Source organism: Macrobrachium nipponense, chromosome 34, assembly GCF_015104395.2.
Source record: "Macrobrachium nipponense isolate FS-2020 chromosome 34, ASM1510439v2, whole genome shotgun sequence".
Lineage (NCBI taxonomy): Eukaryota > Metazoa > Arthropoda > Malacostraca > Decapoda > Palaemonidae > Macrobrachium > Macrobrachium nipponense.
In genome coordinates this window covers 14053563-14063562 of record NC_061095.1, presented here as the reverse complement: position 1 = coordinate 14063562, position 10000 = coordinate 14053563, and the positions used below count along the sequence as shown (strand labels likewise).

At 39.5% G+C, this 10000-nt stretch overlaps 1 protein-coding gene across 1 annotated transcript in view; it reads left to right on the top strand.

Annotated features, from left to right (window-relative positions):
- LOC135207777 (uncharacterized) overlaps positions 1–10000 on the top strand; it is a 14111-nt gene that overhangs the window by 1105 nt on the left and 3006 nt on the right. The window contains exons 2-4 of the mRNA XM_064239602.1: positions 422–503; positions 759–886; positions 9774–9911. Of these exons, the coding sequence (XP_064095672.1) occupies positions 422–503; positions 759–886; positions 9774–9911 (348 nt within the window). The remainder of the gene's footprint in view (positions 1–421; positions 504–758; positions 887–9773; positions 9912–10000) is intronic.

The following is a 10000-nucleotide window of genomic DNA, read 5'->3' as shown; positions in this document are numbered from 1 at the left end:
AGAAGCGAACGCATTTATTTCCCTCTGCATCTTTTCTTTAGGGAAACTTGGCCCTCAATCTCTCCTATGGAAAACCTCCCCTAGTTTTTTTTTCTTCTTCAAGTATTCTTTGTAACTCCTTCTCTCATAAGTTTTGCTTTTTTTCGCTTGTCAATAAATAGTATTGGCAACAGACAGAGAATAAATGTCATAATCAAACTGTACCACTAATTGTTCATGACAATTCACATGGAAAATGGAATATATATATACATACATACATACATATGTGTTTGCATGTGTGTCTATGTATGTGGTTGACCAGGTTCGAATTAATGGAATTGAGTTTTTGATTGAAAAATCATTTATTTTTATTTTCAAAAAGCATAGAATCTTCGAGATATGCAAGACTAATTAACTGGGAAGCCGTTTCTCTTTTCAGGTTTCAAAGATCACACTGAAGGATCTCATTAGCAAGATGAAGTTATCTGCTCTCCTGCTGTTGGTCTCCTTAAGTCTAACGGGTGAGTTTGATTTGTGGCAGTTCTATATAATAGTTGTACTATGGTACAACTATTAATAGTTTATTAAAAGTATTAATAATTGTTGGTGTTACTTATATGGTAAAAGCATCATCATGACAGGCGACAACAGGAACTTTTCAATTTCATTAAATATTTGACTGTCCTCCAAAAATGTTTTCTTAGACCGTTCCTCTCTCGCTCTCAACCCACAAGATAGACCGAGCAGTCAACTCAAACTCTTTCACCCTTTTCCAGCTGCCATCGACTGCGCGAACAATGAGATCGCCTGCTCCAACGGCGAGAAGTGCATTCCACAAAGCTACATCTGCGACGGTTTCGTTGACTGCACCGACGCTTCTGACGAAGACCCGGAACTCTGCAGCGTAAGTGTGGCAGCGTAGAAGGTTTGTGGGGTTGGGAAAAAGGGCGTGGGAGAGGGAGCAGCCTCCCCTATTGGAGAATTGTTGATTAATCACAGGCCTTTGGTGTCACCTCCTCCAAAGGTCAAGATTATATATACATATATATATAATAATATATATATATATTATATATATATAAAAATATATATATATATATATGTATATATATGTGTGTGTGTGTGTGTGTGTGTGTGTGTGTGTGTGTGTGTGTGTGTGTGTGATGAAATAAATATGTTTGGGAAAATTTACCCTAAACGTTATATGTAAAAAAGGGTGCTGTAACCTAATACTACATAGAACATATACACGTAATAAGTCAATAATCACGTTCTATTGTTTGCTTTGTTTTGTATGTATGTTACAACTCTTGGGGTTGTTATAAAAGTTCTTATTATAATAATTGTTGTCAGTAATAAATGTAACTCAGGTGCTAAAGGTCAGCGGAAAACAAACACTCAAGAAAACTTAACAATATTTAATACTTAAATTTACACAATTTAGATCAACCTTGTTGGATGACAAATAACATAACTTGATAACCAGGAAGGACAAAATACCAGTCATTAGTAACACACTGGATTCCCTAAACTAAGAAGCTAAGTCCTAACAAAGACAGGAGAAATAACCGTTTATTAATAATAAAGTTGTATTGGATCCAACAATTTAGCTGGCCAGACCAAAAAATTACCCTAATACTAATTCCAAGAAAGAAGGAAGACAGAGTAAATAAAACAGGAAAACCATTATAAATCCTACCTATCAACACAAAACTAAGCATACAAAACCTTGTCTATAATAGACCTACTGAATGACGTTATATAGTCTCAACGCAAATATGAAAATATATATATATATATGTATATATATATATATATATATATATATATATACGTATATATATATATATATATATATATATATATATATATATATATATATATATATATATATAAGATTAAATAATACAAAGGACGTATAGTTCTTCTCACATCAGTGGATGTATCAGAGGAGAGACAAAACTAGGGCCGTGATCCACTCGCCAAATCAGCTAACAGGGCAGGTCCTGAACGCCAGAGTAATACCATAAAGGGAAGGCGATCCCAAACGAAAATCAGAGACACTCTGTCTTACCTGGCGTCAGCCTCCCTACAGGCCATCTCACGAGCTAGCAAGTCTCCCAAAACCACAGCAGCTGAATGGAGACGAAAGTGCCAGAAGAAAGCGACGGCACCAATTCCCTGGGAATTCCTCCTCGTCAGGGAAAGGCAGGACTGGCTCAAGTCGCAGGTGACAGGAGCACCTGCGAGTCTCTACTCGAAGTACACGAGCCGCAGGTCGAGGCAGGAGACACTCGAGTCGCAGGTGACAAGAGAACCTGCAGACAACAGACCAAGGCGAGGATCCAAAGCGTAATCCAAAAGAATCGTCGTCCAGATAAACAGCCAAATAGTCGTCCTCACAAAGTCCAAATAAGTATGCTGCTCAAGGTTTATGATATCAAGGGAGTGCTCAAGCCCGAACTGAACTGTGTCCGAGCACCAACGTCCAGACATCACTCAGACACGTTCATAAACACTCGCATAAAAAAAAGAAAAACAATCGTTAAAACGATAGTTCGGTAATATAAACAAACGGGGAGGAGGCGCCTAACCACACTGAGAAACGTCAAATAAAGCACTTTACGCTAAACACTTAAAATTACCAGACAACGGACACTTATATTTCAAAAATAAAATAAACAAAAGCTCATACAAAACAAAGGCTATTCTGCCACAAAATGATTCTTAAAAAACTAGTAATTAAATCTAGAAAAACAAGGCTGATCTAAATTCATAAAAGGCAAATAAAAAATAATCAGTTTTTCTTATACCTTCCTCCCCAAAAACAAAAAAAAATTATTCCAATAGAAAAAAATTTTTTTTATACAAAACATGAAACCTGTAAAGAGAGAAAAGGATTAACACATCACTCTCAAGACAAAGTAAAGTCTCAGTGTGAAACCTGAAATACGAATTCTCATTAACAACACTACTACAAACTAATATCAATAACAGAATTGTCACACAAAGAAAACTTACCAGCCTAAACAACAGAGAAAACATAAATCAAAATAAACCAAAAGGTCAAATTAGCACAAAATAGTTACCACCAGACACTGACTGTCTCAAATTCAGCCAATAACATTGAGGTTACACATAACAGACACTACCAAAGTAATGACCGCCCGCACTTTGGTCACTACAGGCTTTCCTTTGGTTCAAAAGAAAACAGACAAAATCATTAAATGCCTCACTAAGAAAACCTAATAACCAATAAACCAAACTCCAAGCGAAACACACTCATACTGATCCTCACATCTCTAAGATTAACGCAAACCAATTGAAGAGACGAGAAGGGCGAGGGGAGGGGAGCCAAGTCGTGATCAAATCTATATCCTTGAAAGGGCATCGGGAATTCGATTCTCTGATCCCTTAACGTGTTTTTATCACAAGCGAGAATTCTTGCAATTGCAGAGCCCAACTTAAAATTCTCTGGTTGGCTCCTTTCATGCGCTCGATGAAAAACCACCGCGGGTTGTGGTCCGTCCAGATTTCTATGGGAAAAGAAAAATTAGTCACATACGGCTTAAAATGCACAAGAGTACGGACCAAGGCGAGGGCCTCTTTTTCAATGGTGGAATATTTTCTCTCGGCGGCCAGTAGCTTTCGACTATAATATGATACAGGATGAACCTCTCCTACCTCGTTCCTTTGAAAGAGGACACCCCCAATACCTATGTCACTGGCATCCACAGCAATAATAAAAGGTCTCTGGAAATTAGGAGAAGTCAATATTGGATTAGATACTAATACCATCTTAAGTTTAATAAATGCTTCCTCGCACTGAGTAGACCACACAAACTTCTGCCCTTTCTCTAACAATTTGGTAAGTGGCTGAGCAATGTCTGAGAAATTTCGCATGAATCTGCGATAATAGCCAGTCATGCCCAGCACTCGCTGAACCTCTCTGACATTGCACGGCCTCTTTAAATTTATGATAGCCTCGAGGTTGGCTTGTTTAGGTGCCACCTGACCCAAACCCACCTCGTGACCCAAATAGCACACTTTTGCTTTGCCAAACTCACACTTGGCCAGATTCACAACCAGACCGGCAGTCCTTAATGCTTCAAACACTTTACTTAATCGTAACATATGTGTGCGCCAGTCGTTGCTATAGACTACCAGGTCATCTATATAGATTTCTGTACCTTCCAAACCACAAATAACCCGGTTCATAAGACGTTGGAAAGTACAGGCAGCGTTTTTTCATTCCCAAAGGGCATTACCTTACACTCGTAAAGCCCGAAGGAAGTGACATGCAGAAATCTCTCGTGCCCGATCAGACAGGGGAACCTGCCAATACCCTTTCAATAAATCCAATTTCGTAATAAACTTAGCAGCCCCTATCTGATCGAGACAGTCATCTATCCGAGGCAAAGGAAAAGAGTCATTCTTAGTGTGTGCGTTAACCTTACGGTAGTCTACACGCATACGGAACTTTCCGTCGGACTTCTTAACAAGGACTATCGGGGAGCTCCATGGGCTAATGGAGGGTTGGATGAGATTGTGTTCCAGCATATATTTAATCTCCTTATCAACTATATCCCTCTTAACGGGATTCAGCCGATAAGGACTCTGTTTTACAGGAGAAGCATTTCCAACATCTACATCATGCTCAAGAAAATTAGTTAGACCTGGAGAATTCTGAAATAAATCTGGAAAAGAAGAAATTAAATTAATTACATCCCTCCTTTGAGCAATCTCCAGATGCTCCAACCCTTCCTTCAAAACTTCTAAATTTTGAATATTATCAAAAAGAGCATCAGAAGACACCTGACAAATTAAATCCTCCAAATCCTCTGAAGGTAAATCCATAACCTCAGCCACAGGCTCATAAACAATAGCAAGAGGATCATGTCTATTTGAAGTATAGAGTTTTAACCTATTTATATGGAATATCCTGCACTTCCGTTTGGTCCCAGGAGCCTCTATTTCATAATTCACCTCTGACAAACTCCTCAACACCTTCCAGGGTCCCTTATATCTTGGTTCAAGGAAATTGTCAGAGTCAGTACTCAAAACTAAAACTAATTCTCCGGGCTCAAACGACCGTGCTTTAGATTTCCTATCGAAATTTAATTTCATTGCAGCCTGAGAACTAGCCAAATTTTCTCTGGCAAATTTCCAGGCTCTAGATAATTTTTTTCTTCAAGTCCACAAATTCAAATCCTACCATTTGCATCCCCTCCTCGACCAGTCTCAAGCATCTCATGAAAAATCTCAAAGGCCCACGTACTTTGTGTCCAAAGACCAGTTCGAAACAGGAAGCTACACCAGTTGGAAGAATTCGGGTGATTTCCTTAGAGCAAAGAGAGCAAAGGTGGAAGCCCATTTATAACCCTTCCTTCCCTCCCCTTGTTCATAACAATACTCTTTCAAAATAGATTTTAAGGGTCTGGTGGAACCTTTCCACCACCCCCTGACTCTCCGGATGATAGGGTACACTGGTTTTGTGCTGAATGGCCAGTTCAGCACACTTACCTTTAAAATACCTTACTAGTTAAAATTTGTACCGCAATTCAGTTTGAATAGTACGAGGGAGACCATACCTGGAAAAGAATTCAATTAGTTGTCAAATACAACCTTAGATGTTATCCTTCTCATTGGGAAGGCCTCAGGGAATCGAGATGCTCTATCCATAATTGTCAAGAGATGGTAAATCCTGACTTAGTTTTAGGCAAAGGCCCAACCACATCAATAATTAATTCTACAAAAGCTCACCTATCGTAGGAATTGGATAAGGGAGCTTTAGGAATAATTTGGTTGGGTTTCCCCATCACTTGACAAACCTCACATTCATTAATAAATTGTTTCACAGACGATTTTAATCCTGGCCACCAAAAACATTCTGCCAACTTTCGAAAAGTTTTACATACCGAAGTGGCCAGAAAAAGAATCATCACGTGCAAGACACAGACAGGCCTCCGGAATTGAGATGGGACAACAATTTTGTTCAATACGAGACGTCTTGCTCAGGTCATCAGTTGAAGGACGACTAATCCGATATAGTAAACCATTAATCACACAAAACCTGGTTCAGTCAAATCCGCAGTGTCACCTAAATTCAAAATTAAAATTCCTTTTTCTGAGCTTCAATAAATGAAGACCTGTCCCAATCAGGTCTCAAAACATTGCTAACTACACTACTACTACTACTATCTAAAGACCCGGGCCTCTCTACGTCTACTTCTAAATTACTTAAGATTAAATCATCGTCATTATCGATTAAATTTGCAGCTTTTGCTGCTGCACGGGTTGTTACTGCAACTGGACAGGTGTGCACAGACAATATGGGGAACAACTCCTGTCCTTGGGTATTTAACATATCGTTACCCAAAATGCCGTCAATTCCAGGAATAGGGAGACTCTCAACAACTGCCAACTCTGTCTTCTTTTATCATATCCAGGGAAAGACAATCTGACCTCCGCTAATGGAGCTGAAACAACGGTGTTCGGGAACCCTCCCACAACAACATTCCCTGTATAATCAACTAAATCCTTCAAAGATTCTTTCAAAACCAGAGACCGAGCTGACCCTGTGTCCCTCAAAAATTTCACACCAATAGTTTCAGAAGTAAATTAATTTACCAGGCCAAATATACTTATCATAAAGTAGTCATGACTCCTTTCTGCTAGAAGACTGACTACTGCTACTACTACCATTACTAGTGCTAGCTACTGGACAGTTTTCAATGAGGGGATTACTGACAACAGGTTTACAAGTAGATATTAGTGACACAGGATTATTATTATTCCTTTGGAGGTATCTTCTTCTGGCATTACACTGTGGCCTGATAATGTCCCTGCTTATTACACCAGAAACAGTCCCCCTACCTCTATTATTCATATTACCTGGGCCAGAACCAAACCCATTATCTTTGAAAAAGACACGAGTGTCCTGTCCACTCGAGACTTTTCCCTTGGTTACTATCGGGCTTATGATTTTTATCTGGTGGGTTACCCTGTCCACGAGTATTCACAAAAGAGCCTGACCTCCTCTGAAAATTAACTGGCCTAGCAGATTGAAAATTCACATCCTTATTCCCAAAACTACCAGACCCAGTTCGATGGGTCAATACAAACTCGTCAGCAATTTGGGCGGCTTTACCTAAATTAACAGCTTTTACCTCTTTCTAGATAAATTTTCAATTCCTTACTGCATGACTTCTTGAATTCTTCTAGAAGCATTGAGTTCCCTCAAAGAGGAGAAGAGACCACCTGGCAGCTTTTTAACCAATCATCAAATTGTTCCTCCTTAAGCCTAGCAAATTCCACATAAGTAGGGAGGCCTGCTTTGTAAAATTTCTGAACTTAAGGCGATAGGCCTCAGGAACCAAATCATATGCCTTGAGGACTAGAGCCTTAACCTTATGATAGTCACGGGCTATACCTTCTTCCAAGGCATTATATACTCTAATTGCCTTGCCCACCAATCTACATTGAATTAGTACAGTCCACATTTCTGGGGGCCAAGACAACCGGGTGGCAACACGTTCAAATGCCTTGAAAAATTCTGGGACATTCAACTCGTCAAACACCGGCACCAATTTCAAGGCCGCACCTACATTAAATTTATCCTGTGAGTTGCCCCGAGGTGTACTAAAATGATTAGAGTTGCCCTGCAGCCTAGCAATTTCTAAATTGATATTGGCCATCTCCAATTCATGCCGCCTCGCCCTCTCATTCTCCTCGATTCTAGTTTCATCAATTCTATCCGTTTCATATTAAATTAAATTCACCGTCCTCCTTGGACTCCACCAAAGGACGAACAGGAACCAGAGGATCTTCTGGCGCAGGGTTTTCTACAGATATGAACGGATTAGTGGAAACATTTAGTTTCAGAGGCAAATTAGCCTGACCCTCATAAATAGTCCCTGTCTGGGGAGGATCCTAAAACAAAGTCAACCCTACATTAACACTTATTCTGTCATCATCATCAATCATACTACCCTCATGTTCAGAGTCACTACTACCTGGAATCTCATTCTCCCTAACCAAATGTTCAGCCTCAGCCAGACCTTGAGCAACTTTACTTTTAACAGCTACCAACAATTGATTTTTTGTATCCGCTGCCCTCAATGGAATACCTAACCACCGGGCAAACACTTACTAAACAAGCTTATTTCAGTACTGGCAGATGTTTTATACAATCAGCAGACCCTAAAAACTCTGCGGGGTCAAACACAAAATCCTCCATTGTACCAAAATTGTTACAACCCTTGGGGTGGTTATAAAAGTTCTTATTATAATAATTGTTGTCAGTAATAAATGTAACTCAGTGCTAAAGGTCAGCGGAAACAAACACTCAAGAAAACTTAACAATATTTAATACTTAAATACACAATTTAGATCAACCTTGTTGGATGACAAATAACATAACTTGATAACCAGGAAGGACAAATACCAGTCATTAGTAACACACTGGATTCCCTAAAACTAAGAAGCTAAGTCCTAACAAAGACAGGAGAAATAACCGTTATTAATAATAAAGTTGATTGGATCCAACAATTTAGCTGGCCAGACCAAAAATTACCCTAATACTAATTCCAAGAAAGAAGGAAGACAGAGTAAATAAAACAGGAAAACCATTATAAATCCTACCTATCAACACAAAACTAAGCATACAAAACCTTGTCTATAATAGACCTACTGAATGACGTTATATAGTCTCGACGCAAATATGACAATATATATATATATATGTATATATATATATATATATATATATATATATATATATATATATGAAGATTAAATAATACAAAGGACGTATAGTTCTTCTCACTTTCAGTGGATGTATCAGAGGAGAGACAAAACTAGGGCCGTGATCCACTCGCCAAATCAGCTAACAGGGCAGGTCCTGAACGCCAGAGTAATACCATAAAAGGAAGGCGATCCCAAACGAAAATCAGAGACACTCTGTCTTACCTGGCGTCAGCCTCCCTACAGGCCATCTCACGAGCTAGCAAGCTCCCAAAACCACAGCAGCTGAATGGAGACGAAAGTGCCAGAAGAAAGCGACGGCACCAATTCCCTGGGAATTCCTCCTCGTCAGGGAAAGGCAGGACTGGCTCAAGTCGCAGGTGACAGGAGCACCTGCGAGTCTCTACTCGAAGTACACAGGCCGCAGGTCGAGGCAGGAGACACTCGAGTCGCAGGTGACAAGAGAACCTGCAGACAACAGACCAAGGCGAGGATCCAAAGCGTAATCCAAAGAATCGTCGTCCAGATAAACAGCCAAATAGTCGTCCTCCAAAGTCCAAATAAGTATGCTGTCAAGGTATGATATCAAGGGAGTGCTCAAGCCCGAACTGAACTGTGTCCGAGCACCAAACGTCCACATCACTCAGACACGTTCATAAACACTCGCATAAAAAAAAGAAAAACAATCGTTTAAAACGATAGTTCGGTAATATAAACAAACGGGGAGGAGGCGCCTAACCACACTGAGAAACGTTATATAAAGCACTTTACGCTAAACACTTAAAATGACCAGACAACGGACACTTATATTTCAAAAATAAAATAAACAAAAGCTCATACAAAACAAAGGCTATTCTGCCACAAAATGATTCTTAAAAACTAGTAATTAAACCTAGAAAAACAAGGCTGATCTAAATTCATAAAAGGCAAATAAAAAATAATCAGTTTTTCTTATAATGTAGCTAGAGTAAAACAAACAAACAAACAAAAAAACACACACACACTGAAAGTGATTCCTTATAAACACCGAATTTGTCTCTCCACAGACATGGAACAAAGCCCTATGCCGTACTACCTCCGTCAGTTGCTTCAGAGACGGGGAGACGAAGTGCGTTGAAATCTCCGAGTACTGTAGCTCTGAATATCCCAGCTGTGAAAGCGAACTGGACCCGCGAGTTTGTTCGGTAAGAGATTTCGGTGTATTTGTTTGGTAACGGGTTTGTTGTTTCTCTCCTGGTCTGCATAATTTTGCCAGAGAACTTCCTTTGCTTCT